We start from the raw sequence: 19,714 nt of genomic DNA, 5'->3' as shown, positions 1-19,714 counted from the left end.
TGGGCTTATGACAGTTTTCCCACCAAAATATATCTGTCTGATTCTGAAAACCCTGGACCCATGGATCGACCACGTTGTTTCAGTGGTGAGCTTGATTCAGATCTGTTGACAAACACGGACACGGATGACCTGTTCCGTCACTTCCTGGTTGCGTCAAGTCTTCCAACAACATGCAGGCTTTAAATTTCAAAATAAAACGCTTGCAAAAAAGGACGTTTGCCACCTTCCATTAATAAAAGGGGCGAACGTGGGTGAAAATCAGATACATTCCTTATAAACATTATCGAGTAGCTTATGCACATCTTGAACGCTTCAGGGCCTTAAAGTATTGCGGATGCTTTGCTAAAGTTTGAGGCTGCGTTTAATCTTTCAAATTCCCACTTGGTTTCCGCCATTTAGCGTTAACTGCGATTGACGATATCTTACATCCAGGAGATTGAAAAGAAACAGTCGGCTATCTGTAGTAAATTTAGGTTAGCGGCCCGGGAACACAGACGCCAACATGATGTCCACTGTGGTGCTGCTTTTTTTAACAGTGGCCTCTGTCTGTGGTCAAGTTGCTGCACAGAGAAAACTAGTTTATGTGACTGTGGTGAGTAACGCTAATGTCAGTATTTAGCTGCTGTAGCAGCTGTGTTGAGTTAGCATCTCTTCTGCTCTGACCTGGTGTGGACGGAACTAAATTAAAAATTTGAGTGGATTTGGGGTTTTACTTTTTTATATGTGAACACGTTTATGTATCGGAAAACACATTTGGTCGGCCATAAATCATTGGAGTCTTTTAGTTGATTCGGGATAATAAAAAGGCACCTAGAAAGATTTCTTTCTTTAAAGAAGGAGATTTGGGTTTAGGTAGTTTGGTAGATGTGTGTAGCTAATTCACTGGTTGCTAGTAGATAATTAATTTCGTTATAAAACTGACAAGCTATTAAAAGTAAACATTTTGAATTGAAAATGTGTACAAGGTAAGGCAGGTTTGATTTCATACATGACCAAAAATAGGAGGCCTGTGTTTACAAGTTTAGCCGGTACTAATGTAATAATTGGAGATCTTCTACAGTCATAGGTAAAGGTAATTCCTGGTTAGGGAAAGCACCTGTGCATTGCAAACCTAACCAGTGTGACTTGTCGGCTTGTTGTTTTTTTGGTTTTTTTAAGTGTTTGAAATGACCTGGAGCAGTAATTGTCAGACAAGACAACTGGTTTCACAGTACAGGCACCAAACCTGCCGTTGCCATTATCAGCCTTATTTCTAATATGTACAGTATGTGCTCTTTGACAGTTAAATAGGGTCATATGAAAACCTTTATTTAGCTTTGATGAGTGTAATCTAAGATAAGAAACAAATATTAAAGATGATCAATTTGCTGTATTCTTTTTACATTTATTTTTTGCCACATTTTAAATTAGTTTTTCACATTCTAGTGGATTTAATGGTCGTCTCTTCCTGTGAGGGTTTCTGTGCAAAGAAATTCTGACCAAATTAAAAATGTGAAATGGCAATAATGGGAGAGATGGAGCAATGATCACACAGTGTGACAAGTTGTGAAAACAAACATGCTTCAACACATGACAACGTTGAAATGCTGGTAAAGGAAAAGTAACATTCAGTTGTTTCCCATTAACTGTTGTGTAAAGCTAAGCTGATTCATTCTGTTTCCTTGTTTTAGCATAACTTGGGCGTGAGATTACAAATACTATTGTACACGAGTCTTGACATTAACAATCTTGCATGTTTTTAGTGTTAGCATATTTTACTTGAGGGTCAGGTCAGAAGGCCACTATAGATTTTCTCATTTAGGCTATTTTGTTGTTTCAGGCAATCTAATCTTAGCCATTCTTCTTAACTCATTATTTAAATCCATTGCCTGCTGGATAGCCATTAATGGACTGTGGAGCAGCTAAGACTAGGAGTTTTAAAGGGATAATCCACCCTTCAAGTACAATTTATACCATTAAATTCACTCATGCGTATATAAACTGGGTGAATACCAGAAAACGTGAAACTTAAATGTCACTTTAGTGGCTTGAAAAGTGGAAGTTGAAACTGTTGTACTACAATAGGAAACAAATGTGGTGGTATGTACAGTGCCATACTGAGTTGAGTAGATGCAGATATTAGTTGCAGTCTAAATCCAACATTAGGTTTTACATTAGTTTTCCATAATGAAGTAATTTATGTAAAGTTTTGTTGTTTAGGTATTTTTTATTATGTGTGTTTGCTTTGTGTGTTCCTTTTAATACCCTACTTTAGTTTTAAATCTCTTCTTAATCCTGACTTCATAAATACTTTACCATCCTTTTTGTTGTTTTAGTTCCTTTTGTACTTTCAGGAAATGCTTATACTGATGTTGTAATCATTCTGTTGTGTTGTTAAACTCTTAAATGCTATTTCTTTATCTAGATTTATCTGATGGCTGATAAAGGCATCACTATCTGAAAAGTTCTTCACTGTAATCTGCCCTGATTTCTTTAACCACCAATGACAAAGGATTTGACTTGATTGTGTTTTCAGAGGCGGTTTATAGTGTTTGCAGATGTTACACTTAAAAAAAAAAAAACAAGCATTTCCATTTGAGAAGTAATATCAAATACAGGTCTACTCTCAAACAGTTTTAAATAGGCAAAGTCCGAAGCAAAAACAAAGGTTGCATGATAAACTTAAAGATATATTGGCAGACAGCCGATACACTGTGAGCCTGTCTATGCCAATAAACCGCACAGCTGTACTATTCAGCTGACCTGTTGCAATGTTAGCATGAAAAATACTGATAGATACGTAGGCCATATATATACTTTTGCCACAGCAGTTTTCTTGTTACATTAGTGCAGCAAATACATTGTATTTTGTGTTACCTACTTTGCATCTCTATCTCCTCCAGTTGTTTCGCCATGGTGACAGATCACCGATTAAAGCCTATCCCACTGACCCATATCAGGAGAAGGACTGGCCACAGGGCTTTGGACAGTTATCACAGGTATATTGTATATTTCATTAGAGTAACTCCAGTTTCGTAGCATTTATGTATTATGGCATACTTTTGATTGTTCCCTGACTTTTTAGCTCACTTCCATTATAGTTTGAAAATGGTTAATAAGTACAGTTACGTAAAATATGGAGCCCTGTTCAGTCCATTATATTTACAACACACCACCTATATACAGTACTATCTATGCAAACTGTGCAATGTTTATCAATCAATCTTGTACAAATTTTATGTTCTGCATTGTTGTAGACAAGTCGTAAAGGTAAACTACATTCAATGGTATAATGTCACAATGTTTTTCCTGTGTATGTTTTTAGGAGGGAATGAGGCAGCACTATGAGCTTGGCCAGTTTCTGAGAAAGCGATATATTGGATTCCTGAATGAATCCTATAACAGACATGAGGTAGGAGACGTACTGTCAGATCACATGACTTCAGTTTTGCACAAAGATGATGATTTAACAATTTTCAGAAAAGGGGCTCTTGCTATGTCCCACTGATGCTGGAATTCCTGGAATATGGGGTCCCTAAGTCCCTGTGTATCTTTGATTTTAAATATCGAGTGTTCAGATACAGACAGTTTGACCAAACCAAAGACTGATATTGGCTACTAGTATATTACGACTAAATGCGTTTATTTCCTGTTTGTTCCGAGGCTGTGTGAAATAAATTTGAGCCCTCACAGAACACTGTTTGGTCCTCAGGTCTTAGTTCGCAGCACGGACTACGACCGCACCCTAATGAGCGCTGAGTCCAACCTGGCAGGTCTGAACATAGGTTATCTCCTTCTCTAACTTCTCTTCTTGGTACTCTTCCTCTTCACCTTAACTGTCTTTATTTTTGCTTTCATCTAGGACTCTACCCCCCCAAGGATCAGCAGGTCTTTACACCAGACTTGAAGTGGCAGCCAATACCTGTACACACAGTGCCTCAAAATGAGGAAAGGGTATGTATGTATGTATTTATCTGTGCCCCTTGCTATAAAAGGATTCAGTACACGTTGTCTGATCTTTCTCTCTTTTTAGCTCCTCTCTTTTCCTCTAGGAGACTGTCCTCGCTACCAACAGCTGATGAATGAAACAGAACAAACAGAGGAGTTTCTGAATGTTACTGCTACATACAAGGTGCAGTTTTTATTCTTTATTACATTGCATGTATGGTGTCAAGATCAAGCTTGTAGATACCTTTGCGGTCACCAAGGTCATATCTTCTGTATACTTTCCCAGTATTTCTGTAGGTATTGGGGGTTACAGTATTTCTCACATATAGAATATACTTGGGCTGGCCATCCCATGTGTATCTGGCCAGCCAACAATATCCACGATCATTTGACTACAGGACATCGTGTATATCGTGTCAATAAATCATTTTGTAGTTCGGAAATAGGAACTTTATAGTAGATAGCTGTTGGATAATAATGTATGCCACAGTCAATAGACTGTTAATATGGAAATAAACAAAAATAGCATGCAATAAGTAATTTTACTATAAGGGAATCCGTACATCCACTACCTAACTGGGGTACATCAGTCTGTCTGAGGGCTGACATACAGAGACAGAGACAACCATGCACGTGACTGTCTATATTGGAAATTTAGTGTCACCAGTTAACCTAACATGTCTTTGGACTGTGAAACACAGAAGCCTGAGGAGAAAAACATTAAGGCTTTTTCTAAGTTGGAAATAATTTATTGTTGATAAATAAAGTCAAACAGTCATCTTTTTCACAGTGTGTAGGATTGTTTAAGGATTTTGGATTTTTGAAATCCTATGGCCAGGAATTTTAGTCATTGATAAACAAGCAATAATTTTAATAACTAATACACACCAAATAAACAGGTGTATAGAAAGCAGTGAGTGATACAAGTGTTTGTATGACTGATTGTGTTCTTTTCATCAGGACACCATCGAGCTAGTGAGGAATAAAACCGGACTCAATAAGACAAATGTGGAATCGGTGTGGAGTGTATACGACACACTCTTTTGCGAGGTGAGAGCACACACAGGTTGAAACACACTTTACATCAGGTTAAAGCTAAAAGGTTTATGATTGTCACACTGTGTTGCTTTCCAAATCCACAAGCTGATCAACTGCGAACAGAAGTATCAGTGTGCTGACCAGAAATGACCAGATCACACTTGTTTCTTTTGGTCTCGTGATTCAGCCTGCCTCACCAGTTCAGTGAGGAAGTTTGCTTGGGGAAGCAAACTGTGCGACCAGCAGCAGTTTCAAATGTTTGTCTTATTGAGCTCTCAAAGGCCACAGCTTGCATTTTCATCACGAGTGTATGCTCATGGTAAACCTATTACTAAACACTGCTGGCTATGATTTGACATTTTTTTTAAAAATTCCCAATCAATGTCTGTAATACTATTGTAAACCAAACTCACTGAAAGTAGTTTAGAAAGTGTGAGCTAATGTTAAATCAGTGACAGCAGGGTCAGCGAGTACAGCCACAGAATAATTAAGCAACAACGTGGGAGATGCTCGCAGAGTGAGAGAGTTCAGTGAAGAGGTGGAAGCAGACTGCTGACAAAGTGCTAACAAGAACAAAAGGGCAGTGTGGCAGCTTCATTACTGCCTAATTAAAGCTGTTTTGGACTTTCACATGGTTTTTACAGTTCACACTTTCGTTTGTGTGTATTCAGTCCCGTCACAACAAGTCAGCTCCTGCCTGGGTGACTCCTGATGTAATGGAAAAGCTCCGAGCACTGAAGGACTTTGGATTTCAGGTAAAAGTAGCATCTGCAGTTTCACATGGGAGTTTCTCTTCCTCGTGCAGGTTTAACTGTGGGTTTATTATAAAGTTAAGTGGTTTGAACAGAATTTAATAATTTCATAACATTTCTAATATTCACAGGTCATGTTTGGGGTCTACAAACAGCTAGAGAAGAGTCGGCTGCAGGGAGGTAAGTGTGTAGCTCAGGAAAATTTAAAGCACAACTAGCATTACAGGGGATGTTTGATTTGTTGAAAATAAAACATATGGAATGGCACCAGACACATACAATTAAATGTAAAAACTATCAATTACTATCTGTCTTTCAGGTATCCTTCTAGATGAAATAGTGAAGAATATTTCCAAAATGGCTGTCCCAGAGTCAAACCAGAGACTGAAACTGATGATGCTGTCAGCGGTGAGCTAGTTTAAAATATTACCTCAGATTCTGTTATCTTTGGACAGAGTCAAGCTACTTGTTCCCCCTGCTTTTAGCTAAGCTAAACATGCCCTAATTGTAGCTTCATATTTACCAGATAGACCTAATAGTGGTGTCAGTCTTCTTGGAAAATGTCAGACCTATTCCTTTATGCATGTCCCTCCCACAGCATGACACCACAGTAGCTGCTCTTCAGGCCAGCTTGAATGTGTTCAATGGAAAACAGCCACCATATGCCTCCTGTCAAATAATTGAGCTGTACAGGGAAGCAAATGGGTAACACATACACACACACACACACACACACACAGTATACTTTACTGTACACTCTCACTCAAGCACACTGCACAGAGACATCATGTGATATTGAGTAAACTTTTAATTTAAAATATAAACAAAAAAATTCTTAACAAATATATAAGAGGCTCCAAGAAATCTCGGTAATCCAGCAAACTCATCTGTTTTACGCTGACATTCTCTAACACCACTATTGTGGGTAAAACTGCTGACATTGAACACGTTATCACACTTTGAAAACATGGATGATAAATCTGACATCTTGTGCCTCTTTGCACTTCCAGATCTTATTCTGTTTCCATGTTTTACCGGAACGACAGCACAGTGGAGCCGTACCCACAGTTGTTACAGGGCTGCTCCCTTGACTGCCCCTTAGACATGTTCGTGAGAATTACAAAAGAGTCTATTTCAGACCACAGGGACAAAGAGTGCCAATTGCCTTCCAAAGGGACTGATAGAGGTAAGATGTTACGACACAAACTCATTTAAAAATCTTATGATTACTAAAATTAAAGAAACATGATTGATTGCATTGTTTTCTCCTTCCTCGCTGTATCTCTCTTCAACTTTAGAAGTAATCATCAGTCTGGCTGTGTCAGGCTCTCTGCTCTTCCTCCTCGTCTCCATCCTCCTTGGAATTATGTGCTGGCAAAAAGAGCCAAGCAGCAGTCAGGGATATCGCCATGTGATCAACCAAGAAATTGGAGAGGAATCCTGACAAAAGCACAAACTCCTTGTTCGGAGATCTACAAGCGATCCATCCTGGGACAGCAGTGATGATGATGAACTCTAAACGTCCCAATTTCAAACTGTTGGATGGCTTCATCAACTCTGGTTCAGGAGCCATGGTTATTCTTCTTTTTTTTTCTTTTTTCTTTTTTTTTTTTAAAACAGGGAATTTCTGTCCAAAATGCCCTGTTTGTGTTGGATCAAAGGGAAGAGTTTAAGAAACATAAAGATTTAAGATTTTAGATTGACTGTAAACTGTCACAGATAGTGATGCTGCAGGGAATAAGGAATCACAGAATCACAAAATAATTTTGGTGTTTTTATGAACCACTTTGTTCCCACCTGGTCTTTTCTCTAATCCTGCCCATTAAGGCTGATTTCACAAAATACCACCTGTAATAATAACACAATAATTGTTGTTCAATCTGGGTGTGTAAAATGTGAGGTTTGGGACTTAAATGGCATGACTGACTTACTTACATTAATAAATGTTGCCCAAATAAGACTTGATTACAAAAGACCTACGATGGTCAATTATGAATCTCAATTAAGAAATATCTTAGAACTAGGCTGATTCCATTCATTCTTCAGGTGACCCAGTATTTTTTGGAGTAAGCAGATTTTTAATGGGGAAGATGACATTTGTGTTGCGTGTGTGTGTGTGTGCGTGTGCTGGGTCTTAATGACCAAAATGCCTTAAATACTTGTAATTATCAGTGGTCCTTTATTCCTTTTTGTTTGTATTTTTTTGGTAAACTCAAACATCCTTTAAAGTGAATATAAAATGTTTCTCATTGAGAGGTTGACAATGTTTGTTCTGTACACAGTTTTATTCCCATGGGATCATTGGGCACAAAATGGAAACTAATTTACTTTTTGCCCATTTTACTGTGTGCTAACTTGAAATTGATACATTTCTACATTATAACCCATAATGACAAAGTGAAAACATTTTTAGAAAAATTGCCATATGTCTTAATCAAAAATTAAAATGTGCTTTACAACAGAATTCAGAGTATTTGCTTTGATACTTCAATCTGCAGTCAGGTTCATCCCGTTTGCGTTAATATTTCTTGAATGTCGGCACAACTTGACTGGAGTCTATCTGAGGCCAAACTACCATAATGTACACATTTTACACAGGCACACACCTGTTTATATAATGTTCAACAATTTCCACTGTGCTAAAATGAGTGTTCACAAGAGCACGTTGGCACCAAACCACCAGGAATCTAGCATCTGTCAGGTCAAACTGAGTGACCAGACAAGAAGGGAGGTGACCGAGAATCAAACATTCTCAGTAGAGATGCGAGAACCTGCTGCTGCCTTGGACTAAGTTTTATGTCAAAGGCCAGAATACTTGTATCTTGATGGACAAAATTTTGTGTATGTAATGTAAATATTTTCTTGTGAGAACAGCAACACAACTTGGTCATGATTTGTCTGGCCAGATTAATGTGGGTGTTCATCATAAACCTGTTGACTAGTACATTCAACCTTGATGCCAACTGTGTGTATTGGTGGGAAAAGACATGACCAGGAAGACTCATGGTATCAAAAACAATAATAATATTAATTCCTGTGTGTAACATAGTTCTGATACAACTGGTTACACTTTGATATATTGTGCTCCACATCTGTTTCATTTGTGTTTGGTGGAAAACCCTTAGATAAATCATAGGGTAGTTGACTTTTGTCTTAGAAACAGTGCAGTAGGCCTTTATTTTAAACATGGTAGTGCTTTTCTTGCATACATCATTAGTGATCTGTTGCACAACAGGTTACATTCAATATGGCCTTGGATAAAACAATCCATAACATAAAACAGTTCATAAAACAGCTATCACTCCCTCTTCATAACAGAGCAAACAACACATCTACACAAATAATATCACTGTTGAAAGAAAATATGACACGGAGTTCTCTCTGATACAGAAGCATGCAGATGTTAACTATTTTCTGAAAGAGGTGAACAGCTGGACCCAAGAGTGAGTTTTGATCCAAGTGATGGAAAGCACAAGCAGATATGCTACAACTAAATGGCTTTACCACTCACTTCTTGCTGCACATAATAAACTCAGCTGCAATGCTTTTTCTTTTAAGCTTGGTTGCATGAAGTCAAAGTTTACATGGTCATTTACAGATTTTCAGTTTAATTACAGCTCAGGGCGTTTCATGATAGAATGAGATCGTGGGGAAAAAAACATCTGTTCAACAGCAATGATCAATGTAACATAGAAAATAATGTATAAAGACATAATAAAATTTAAAAATAAAACATCTAAGATCACACACACTCCAAATGTCACTTATCACACATGAGTCAGTAATCAATTCTCTTGGAAACACACAATTAAAAGACGAGAAAAAAAACACCATCCGACCAGTTCTTGTGCAAAAATATTTTTCCTTAAGGAATGAAACTATTCGATATGACAACACATGAGGGCACATTGATATTTCCTTTTTCAAAGGATACAAAGTAACATCTATAATGAAGACAGACGATTGTTGAAGAATATACACAAAATAAAAGTAGGAGATGAAATCCTACATTCAGGCCCCAGAGCCTTTTTTCCTCTACAGATAAACTCCTAAGTGCAAATTGTCGCCTCACAGCTCACAAGGTATCAGATTACAAGAAGATTTTTTTGGTTTAAAAAATGTCCCACAGAGACCATTCCCCCACAGTAACAAACATTAGAGCTTTCTTCTATTCCAAAAGTGAATTTAATGCAAGTTTCATATTGACAATGCTGCCACCATGTAAAAAACTATAACATCTATCAATTCAGCATTTCGTTGTAGTTGTTATGTGACAGAGTTTGGCCCCTTGGATACATAGTTTTCATTGTGTAATCATGGGTAATAAAGCATGGATTTGACTGCTGTTAGGCAACTTTGTGCATTTCCAATTGATTTTAACTTCCTGTTGCTGCCATTTCATTTACAAAAGTATTGAGAGGCTGTAAGCAGTTTAAATCGATGACAATTGAGTAAACAGAAGGTTAATTTACAAGCCAAACTATTAAATCAAAAGTTTAAGCATATGAATAGTGTTTGTTCAAATTTGAATTACTGTAACCTTAATTAACAACCAGTGTTTGAGGAAAAAAGCCAACAGGCAATGGCAAATTAGCAAGAGCTAATTCCTGTCGTATTCGTAACGTATTCAGACCAAAAAGTGAGATACACTGTGAAATGCCCTTTGTCAATGCATATTATTTGGATTTCATCATTTAAAAAAAACTTTTTGAGGATCAAGGATCAAACTAGTGGTGGCAGCATTCTTTACTGTTCTTTTCCAGACTAAATGCGAATAACTGTTTCACATGCATGCCCATTTAAAACAGTCACACATCCCATTAGTGTTGGCTTGAAAAATGTATTCTGGTTCAGCGTTAGTCCTTTTAGTTCCTCCCGAGTTCCTCCCTCTGCAGAAATAAACCTTCCATACAAACACAACTGGATAACATTTTCATGGATACGGAAATAGGATGATGAGAATGATGATTGTCTGGTCCCTGGTGAGTCCAGTCTCAAAAACAAGAAAAATGAACAGAAACAGTTTGGTCTTTACAATTGTGAATTAGCATATCACCTCTAGAATCCTTATTAATGGCATACACACTCAAAAAGCCGTTAGTCATGACAAGGTAGCTTCCAGGTTGCTGATTCCATCACATCTCTCCATTATTAATTGGCAAACCAGTTTTCATACACACCCTTGTCCTTAGCAATCTTTCAGATTATTTTTTTAAAGTAACTGTTTTGATGCCTTTGGGGAGCAACATGGGGACACAAATAAAGGCAATCACTAGTCTTTTTTAATCTGGGCAGTGTAGAATCAATTTTGTGGGGTGCAGAAATAGGTTTGTGACCCGCAGTAATAATTCTGTGATGTGGAATAGTAGTTACTGTGATGATGGTGGTAGTAGTTGTTCTGCGGGGTGGAGTAGTAGTTGTGGTGATGGTGGTTGTGACTCTGGATGTTTGCGTAGGCAAAGAGGAGGGGGGCCGTGGAAGATTGCATCTGCTGGGTGGATGCAACGCCGGCTGTCAAATTTCCATTGCATTGCATGGACCCATACCAACTAGATGTGCCCAGCTGGGGTGTGGTAGAGAGAAGACTGAGTGACGAGAACAATGGATAACGGACGCAGAGGATAAGGAGGAAAAAAAGAGATGAATTAGTCCATCGATTCCTCAGTTCAAAGCTTACAGCAGAAAATAAGGGTAAACTGATTTCCTCTTGATATTTTAACTGAAATACAGATATTGACTGACTGTGTGTGTGTACCTGGTCCGATCAGCCCTTGCAGGGACACTTCTGGAAAGGTCATCATCACTGTCATATCGTCGAGGGTTGTCAAAGAAATAAGCTCTGGAGCTGAAGCTGTGGCTGTTGATCATCCCTCCTGGAGCCTGAGACATGTAGAGAGTTTCAAGGTTCATTGTGGTTTACAACATTTGAGAACGAGTTAAATTACAACAGACTATTGAATGATATTTTACCAGATTTTGGTTGGGTCTCTGGACTCTGAAGAAAACCACCACTAAGCTGGTAGGCAGCAGCTCCCAGAAGAACAGAATGATGCCAAACACAACGTAGGCTTCACCGCTGATCTCCTGCACATCCGCCTGTCACGCACAAACACATCATATATCAATTCACAGAGACAAGCACAAAATAACAGACATCCTCTCACATTAAATGTATGCACACATTGGGAAAAAGAAGTAGTCTTATGCACATGACCACTTTAAGTAAGGAGTTTAAAATTATGGGAGGTGACTGATACCACTGTGTCTCTGTTCCAGCCAGATCTGGATGGAAGAATGGGCCAAAATACCAGCTACAGTGTGTGCAAACCTGGTGACAGGAAAGGTTTGACCTCTGTCATTGTCAACAAATGGTATATTACAAAGTATTGAGTTGAACTTTTGTTATTTACAAAATAATTATTTTACGCAGGAATTTATAAATAAATTCTTTAAAAATCCTACAATGTGATTTTTTTTCCCACATTCTGTCTCTCACAGTTGAAGTGTGCCTATGATGAAAATTACAGACCTCGGTCATCATTTTAAGCGCGAGAACTTGCACAATCGGTGACTGACTAAATACTTTTTTGCCCCATTACATACAGATTGGATATGTGTCAGTCTGTATCATGTTCAACACACACGAAACCCTTTTAAATTGACTGTCCATCTCAAAGCCTCAGCCCCGATGTAGGTCAGGATACAAACACACCCCCACACACATGGTTATTTATAGCCAAACAAAGCCCCTTACCCTACTGAGCACTGCTTCCCCAAATCTCCTAAGATGGTACACACACACACACACACACACACACACACACACACACACACACACACACACACACACACACACACACACACACACACACACACACACACACACACACACACACACACACACACACACACACACACACACACACACACACACACACACACATTATTGGTCCATTTACCTGATCAGAAACACTGTACCAGCCATAATTGAAGGGACTGATTTGGTCTTGTGGCGACAGGGCCACCACCACCAGGTTATAACAGGCTCTGGATGTGTACAGGAGAATCACCACAGCTCCTATGGCTGTAGCTTGGCAAACTGATGTCCCCTGGAAGAAGAGTTACTGTGGTACTTAATGCAGTATTGGCCACAAACACTATAGGCAAGAAAATGAGGTTTAAAGGACAAAAAACTAAGCATCTGTACATGTTTTGAAGTAAAGTTAGGAAGAGTAAAGAGAGAGTGAATAGTGTGTTTAACTAAAAATCTATAAATGTACAAAGTTTGAGTAAAGTTTAATAAATGTGAGGATAAGAGCTTCATACAAATGCCACATTTTATGGATTGTCACTGTTTTCTATACAATTTTGTGTCAACACAAAATAACACAACTAATAATTTGCTAATTTGTGTTTGTGTTTCTACCTTGGACTCAAGGTAAACATTGGCCGAGGACATCTTAGCAATCTTGAAGATGCAGACGGCCAGAGAGATGGCACATAGAACAAAGAGACTATCGTTGATTAGGACCCGAGCCAGAACTGCATGTCTGATACTCTCTTCACTGGAGACGTAAGACAATCAAGGATGGAAACCATTAAGCACCGTTTTGTGGGTGTTGATGTTCTATTTGTAGCATTTGTTGTTTACCTTGGTGATTCCGAACGCTCCAGAGCTCCCTGCACCAACAACGCACAGGTTAAATTCACCACCAAGAAAAATATACCGAGACACAGGAAGAACAAGCGCAGAGGAACCCTGGAGAGAGAAAGGGAGAGGAGAAGACAGTAAGAGGATGACCAAAAACATGTCTTTTTTCATTATCAACAACACATTTAGAATTTATTTTATCTGCTCAAGCTGCAAAACAACTGTGTATGGAGGGGGGCAAGAAAAAAATATAACTGTGGAGAGGAAGGAGGATGATGGTCTAAATCTACATCTGTCTAAAATCTAAATGTCTGAAATCTGGCAAAAACATGAAGAATATTACATTATTATAAGTAGATTTTTTTATTACAAGACAAAAAGTGATGCAAAATGGACAAACTCAATCTATATATTGACCAGCAAGGTTAAAACAAGATTAAGCCAAACTCACTTGTATTTGGTGAGCTCTGGGGAATACTTGGCTTTAGCCTTAAACATCACCTAAACAAAGAGAAGAATAATAGAATTACAGTCACTAGATGTGCAAATTTTCATACTAAATGCAACAATTTCAATATGTTATGTTTTATTTTACACTTGACTGTTGTCGCCTGATCTCCAGAAAATTATCAGCCATTGAAACCTTTTTTTTTACAGTTTGCTGTCCAGCCTGGAAACTTTTAATCCACTTATTTCTTCACCTTTCATGCTTCTACAGCTTCGACCTTTGCACAGCAGAAAAAAGAAGAGTATATGATAGAAAGAAAGGCAGCAAAGGGGGTGGGGGGGGCGGATTTCTGTTAGAAGAGTGTGAATTTAACACGGTCTGAGGAGATTCCTGTGTGTCAATGACATACAGACACATATTTACACAGCCTACATTCAAACAAAGGAAAACAAGTAGGAATCGACAAAATAAAATATCTGTTTTGGCTAATGCCGTAAATAAAACGCCTGACAAAGAAAGGTAAAAGAGTTTAAATTGCTTCCGGTAGTTTAAGGTCAATAACAACTATATGAAGTTAATTGCATATTTTGTTGGTTGTTTAAATAGCATTTTATTTGGCTGGTTACCAGCTGTGGATTTGACAGTGGCTTGTGGTAAATCTGAAGGTTGTGGAGTTAGTTATTATCTAACTGTTTGCATGTCCTCCCTGTACCTTCCCAGGTCCAACTGTAGATAAAAAAGCCAGGAGCTGATGTGTACTATACTCAGAGATAATTTGTGTTAGTGATACAGCAGCAATAGTCAGTAGTTAACTTAAATATTTTTGAAATTAAATGGCAAAGGCACAGAAATTGCAGACAGCTGCATGCAAGGACACACAGTGCTAAATCTTTACCTTTAGAATAGCATATCAGCATAAAGAAGAAAAAGTAGTTAAAAAAAAAAGTACTGATCACTATGGAAAAATATGCAACATTAAACAACTGATGTAACACAACTGTAACTCAAACTATATCCTGTGAATCTGCTGCTCTCGAGATGCAATTTAAGCTGGAGCCAGTATGAGACTTGGGGATCAACCTGCTCTGCTTCACCCATCTGTCCCCTGCATGTTCTGAGCATGCTCCATCAAGCTCTGCCAAGCACTTGAGATAAAATGACAATAAACGAGAATGTTTTAAAACTTCCTGACCGGGCAGAAATAACTAAATGATCGGTTATAAGTCTCATTCAATATGTATGTGGCTCCGGTAGAGTATGGTTTACCGGAGGCACAGACAGCACCTCTCAATGCTGAGATACAGTATGGTTTGGAAGATAATTTGATATAAAACACATTTTTTAAAGTTTCAAACTGTGTCTTTATGTTAAAAACATCTTTATTGTTTTGTTCTGAGTAGAGCAGAGAGGAGTCATTATTATTTATGTTGTATTTTTTTGTTACCTCTGTAGGAACAAAGTCAAAAACGAAAAAGTGGCCTTCATTGATTCGCCAAATGTATTATAGTTATTATATTATAGTTAATTATTATAGTATTATAGTTAAATTAGTTGTTTGGTCTAAGCAGCATTATCAAACTCAAACTTTACTAATTTATATATTTGGCATACAAATTATCACATAAATAGCAAACCTTGACTAATAGCGCCCTTAAATAAGTGTACAAGTGATGTAGTTTAAAACACTTCCAGTTGTGTCATTAACAATGATAAAAATTAATGAATTAATTTAAAATAAAAAATGTATAGATGCTGAGAATTGCACAACATGGTAAAGATTTGCTTTAAACACACATACATAAACAGCCTCACATACATAAACAGCCTGCTGTGTGAGAATGTAGGCCAGGAAGAGGTAATCTGTAACCTAGAAATGAAGCAATCAGCCAGCAGAACCCTGTCAGATTACACACTTTATGTACACAATCTGTGTCTACCAAAAAACATCTATGGAAAATGTAGCCAAATCAATGTATTTCATACAGTATTTTTTATAAGGAATAATTTGTTAGATTTAATGCTGTAGTTTTTATGGACAATTTCCAGTCTTTGCCTGTAGTAAAAAGGGGTTAAAATCTTAGTATCATGGGTCAGGACACAAGCCTGACGCATCAGCACACAAGTATCTCCACAGATGCATATGTGTAGCAGCAAATCATGTCACAGTTGCATATTATATCAGCTCCCATGTTCTTATTACATTCAGTGAGTTGCACATTAAACAGTGGTGTTTAGCATTGAAGAACTAATGCAGGAATGGTGTTGTGACACTGGCTAAACAAATTATTAATCATGCTGGACTATAACGTGCTAAAGCTCTGATGTTCTCTGTCTGTCTGTCTGCGGCCAGTCTGGTCTTCTCCTGACCTGCTCATTGCTGATTTTGACGCTCCCACTTTTGCATCTCTAAATCTCAATTGGTCGATGCTTCTTTAAAGTAATGTTAAGGTGATAAAATATTGATAATAGCAACTTTGATTTAAAATTTAAAGAAGGGGGTGTTTTATTTGAATTGGGATCATATTCAGGACCATAGTTTCTACTGTGGAAGAAAACGTGATATTACTCAGGTCTGACGAGGCCAGACTGAAAAACCACAAGCAGGAAAAGTGTGTTCACAGAGCTGGCCAGTCACATGGCAGTCCCAGCGTGGCTAGAAATACAAATTTTAAACCTATGATGACAGGTTTAGCAGCTGCAAAAGAACATAATTTTAATGGTAATGGTCAAAAGGGGAAAAGGCCGCTGTTGCCAAATACATGTGAAGTAAGTCTGTTTTGCTGCTTTGAAGCAAATTAACAAAATCATCAAAAAGGAAGCCATTTGTCATTCAAACTGAGAGTAGTGTGTACGTTTTAACTGGTCACAGATCAGCTGATGGGCTACAGAGTTTACTCAGCACTCATATGACATTATTGGTTTCATTACCTAATATCCACTCATCCAGTTGGACAAGGTTCCCTCGCTCAACTATCACCCTATTCATGATCCACAGAGTGTTTTCCTTTGAGGCAGTTAATGGAGTGGTGTTAGGTACTAACTAAGGCTCAACGTGGGGAAGTGTTTCTGAGGAAGAAACAAACACATGGAGCTGGGCAAGTGTTAAACAACTGTGACAGACCAACTGTGTCCACACACACACACACACACACACACACACACACACATACACACAGTCTGCGACAAGTCACTGACAGCTATCTTTGCTTTAGTCTTGTCCACTTAGGGAGAAAGAAACATCAGTGGAGCCTGGGACTTAATGCAACACAGGCTTTTAGTGGGTGATCTTAAAATGTCTCACCCCAGGACATGAACTGAGTCGATATGCAGAGCTTTTCAGATTAAAAGCTGCTTCAGTAAAGCCAATCTACTCTGCTATGGAAAATTTAGGCAAACAGTGACCACAATGAACATTTTTACAAACTGGAATAAGAGGAAACATTTATGCAAATAAATTTTTGCAGAGGACTGTTGGTTTAAGAAAATCTGCACAAGCAAAAACAGCAGTTTGAAGTTGCATCCAGAGAACTCTGACCATGATGATTCAGAACAGTGAGGCAGTTAGTTCAGCTTTGCATAAAGATAACAAAATGGGGCCTCTCTAAAGACTATTAAGTAACATTATATGTTGCTTGTTTTGTACAATATCATAGCTAGTAATATGTGGGACTTTTTTATTGGTTGGGTGCAGTATTTTTTCTTTAATGTTCAGCCCAAATTTAACTATACATTATTTTCATTGTCTATTAATCTGCTCTGCAATTATGTTCTCAATTAATCAATTAATTGTTTAGTGTCAGACTATGAAGGAAATCTATAAACACCATCAAGAACAATTTTAGGCATTTCTGCTCACAAATGTACAAATAATCAATTATCAGACTACTAGCTGGTTAATTTTTTGTCTGTTTGGACTAATAAATAGAACTTGTATCTGATCCGAGTGTGTCAAATGCTCATGGGAGCTGTAGTTTTTGAACAGCTTGTCTTTCATATGTGTTAAAAGGACAATTAATGTTGGTTAACTACAAATTTCAAAATGTCAAAATCAATGTAATAGTGATGGCACCAGGAATTGAGGAGCATGAATAATAGGAATCCTCAACATGGGTCAACACAAATCAAAAGCACTGAATAAAAACCCATCACCTTTTTCTGTCTCACACATTGGACTCACTAACCCCTTAGCCTTAACCATCACAACTAAATACCTAACCCAAACTCAAAATCTCAAAATACTTAAAGGGCAACTTCACCAATTTTCAACTTGCTCCCCATAGCTTTGGTTTAGTGTGTAACTATACAATAATTCTTTAAAATTTCTCTCTGACTTCCCTGTATTAAAAATATCTCTTTTCTTCTTGCTGAAAAATGCCTCCAGATGACATCACTTGGAGCAACCTTCAGTTCAGATTATGTTAATTTGTTGCTCACATTATGGAGTTTGTAATCATGGGCAACCTGCTTTTCCAGAGCTCCCCCAGATTATATTATCTGAACTCCTAATGATGTAAAACTCCTCCAGGTGATGTCGTCTGGAGGCATTTTTCAGACAGAATAAGAGAAATATTTTCAAATAGGGAAGTCAGAGAGAAGTGTAATAGCATTATTGTATATTTACACCCCAAACTAAAGCTATGGAGAGAGAGTTGAAAATGGGTGAAGTTGCCCTTTAAGTTAGTCCTTACAAAAACAGCCTCACAAGCACACACACACACACACAAACAAGGTTACAAGTCCTACCTGTGTGAAGTAAAGGTTGAGCAGGCAAAGTGTGAAAAACTGCAGGCAGACCGGGGAGCAGTAGAGCAGCCAGTAGGCCAGAGGCTGCAGCTGGTTGGCCTGCACCACATTTTTAAAGTAGAACGAGAAAAGGGTCGTCCTCAGTGCTGCCCACAGCAAGCACAGAAACAAAAACACGCTTTGGTAGCTGAAGCGCTTGTGTCCGTAGTGCAGAATGAGCCAGAGCTGCAGGTACACGAAAACAAACAGCAAAGAGTAGAGGACGGTGTAGATGGTAGTTAGACTGAGCTCCAGTGCTGGGGAGACTGCAGCTCCTGGGGACACCTTCAGTGAGGTAAACAAATGGGGATTAACCTCCTCTCCTGCCGAAAACATCTCCACTGGCGGTGAGCCCTAACACATGAGATGCTGTGGAGCCAAAAGCACTAAAAGTGGGTCAAACATGGACTAAATTCACCGTGGATGACAAAAAGACGATGAAATTCGAGTGAAAATTTGCGGTAAAAGCAGTTTATTCTGAAAAGAAGTGGCATAATGAGACTGTGCTTTGGTTTAAATCCGTTATTTGTTTTAAGAAAAAAATAGAATCTAGTTTTTAAAATCGCTCGGCTAAAAAAATAACAAGAAAGAGATGAGGAAAGCAAGAAAGAGGTCTCCCTGTGACTCTCTGCAAAGCTGCTCACTGCAAAAAACAACTTGAGGGGGGGGGACCTCCAGATCAGCTGTGATGCAGTTTAAAGCCTGCCCCCTAGTTCTCAATTACAACGGCAACTACCGCCTCTTAAGCTGCCATCTTGGCTCAACACTAGGCTAACCTGCATTGGGAGACAGCTGATTGTGGATCCACTGATTTCAGACAGTTTCCAAGCTAAATTTGACAAGAAAATACGTCCTCGCACCCACTTTCTTAGGGTTCCACTTTATTGGCTAATCCTGCCACCCAACCTCCACGGCGTCTTTACTTCATAGGTTAATGATGATGTCAGCTGTGAATTATCCCCACCCCCTGCAAGCTTGTGATTGGGCAATTGATCAAGTCCAAACTGTTATCTCATGGGATTGGCTAAAAGAACCACGTGGGCAGTTTATACAATACGAAAAGCATCACAGCTTGTAAAAAGTTGCCTCAAGTTAGTAAGAGACAACAACATTTGT

General features: G+C 38.4%; 2 protein-coding genes across 3 annotated transcripts; one reads left to right on the top strand and one right to left on the bottom strand.

The window, feature by feature from the left end:
- Nucleotides 1-387: 387 nt before the first annotated feature.
- LOC137108816 (lysosomal acid phosphatase-like) lies at nucleotides 388-8,181 on the top strand. Its single transcript, XM_067493879.1, has 13 exons — nucleotides 388-592; nucleotides 2,883-2,978; nucleotides 3,305-3,391; nucleotides 3,692-3,752; nucleotides 3,842-3,933; nucleotides 4,013-4,111; nucleotides 4,888-4,977; nucleotides 5,637-5,720; nucleotides 5,849-5,897; nucleotides 6,037-6,125; nucleotides 6,316-6,422; nucleotides 6,728-6,903; nucleotides 7,016-8,181. The coding sequence occupies exons 1-13, from the start codon at nucleotides 503-505 to the stop codon at nucleotides 7,159-7,161; spliced, it is 1,266 nt and encodes a 421-aa protein (XP_067349980.1). The 5' UTR covers nucleotides 388-502; the 3' UTR covers nucleotides 7,162-8,181.
- Nucleotides 8,182-8,434: 253 nt separating this feature from the next.
- On the bottom strand, nucleotides 8,435-19,486 carry gpr137c (G protein-coupled receptor 137c). Of its 2 annotated transcripts, none has more exons than XM_067493877.1 (8): nucleotides 18,560-19,470; nucleotides 13,820-13,869; nucleotides 13,369-13,476; nucleotides 13,144-13,282; nucleotides 12,677-12,826; nucleotides 11,688-11,813; nucleotides 11,473-11,597; nucleotides 8,435-11,302 (listed from the first exon to the last, which is right to left on the bottom strand). In XM_067493877.1, the coding sequence occupies exons 1-8, from the start codon at nucleotides 18,932-18,934 to the stop codon at nucleotides 11,020-11,022; spliced, it is 1,356 nt and encodes a 451-aa protein (XP_067349978.1). In that variant the 5' UTR covers nucleotides 18,935-19,470; the 3' UTR covers nucleotides 8,435-11,019. The 2 variants fall into 2 exon arrangements, with proteins under 2 accessions (XP_067349978.1, XP_067349979.1); XM_067493878.1 differs by having other exon boundaries at nucleotides 11,120-11,302; nucleotides 11,460-11,597; nucleotides 18,560-19,486.
- Between the last annotated feature and the right edge of the window lie 228 nt (nucleotides 19,487-19,714).

Source organism: Channa argus, chromosome 23 (assembly GCF_033026475.1).
Source record: "Channa argus isolate prfri chromosome 23, Channa argus male v1.0, whole genome shotgun sequence".
NCBI lineage: Eukaryota > Metazoa > Chordata > Actinopteri > Anabantiformes > Channidae > Channa > Channa argus.
This window is presented reverse-complemented; position numbering and strand designations above follow the sequence as displayed.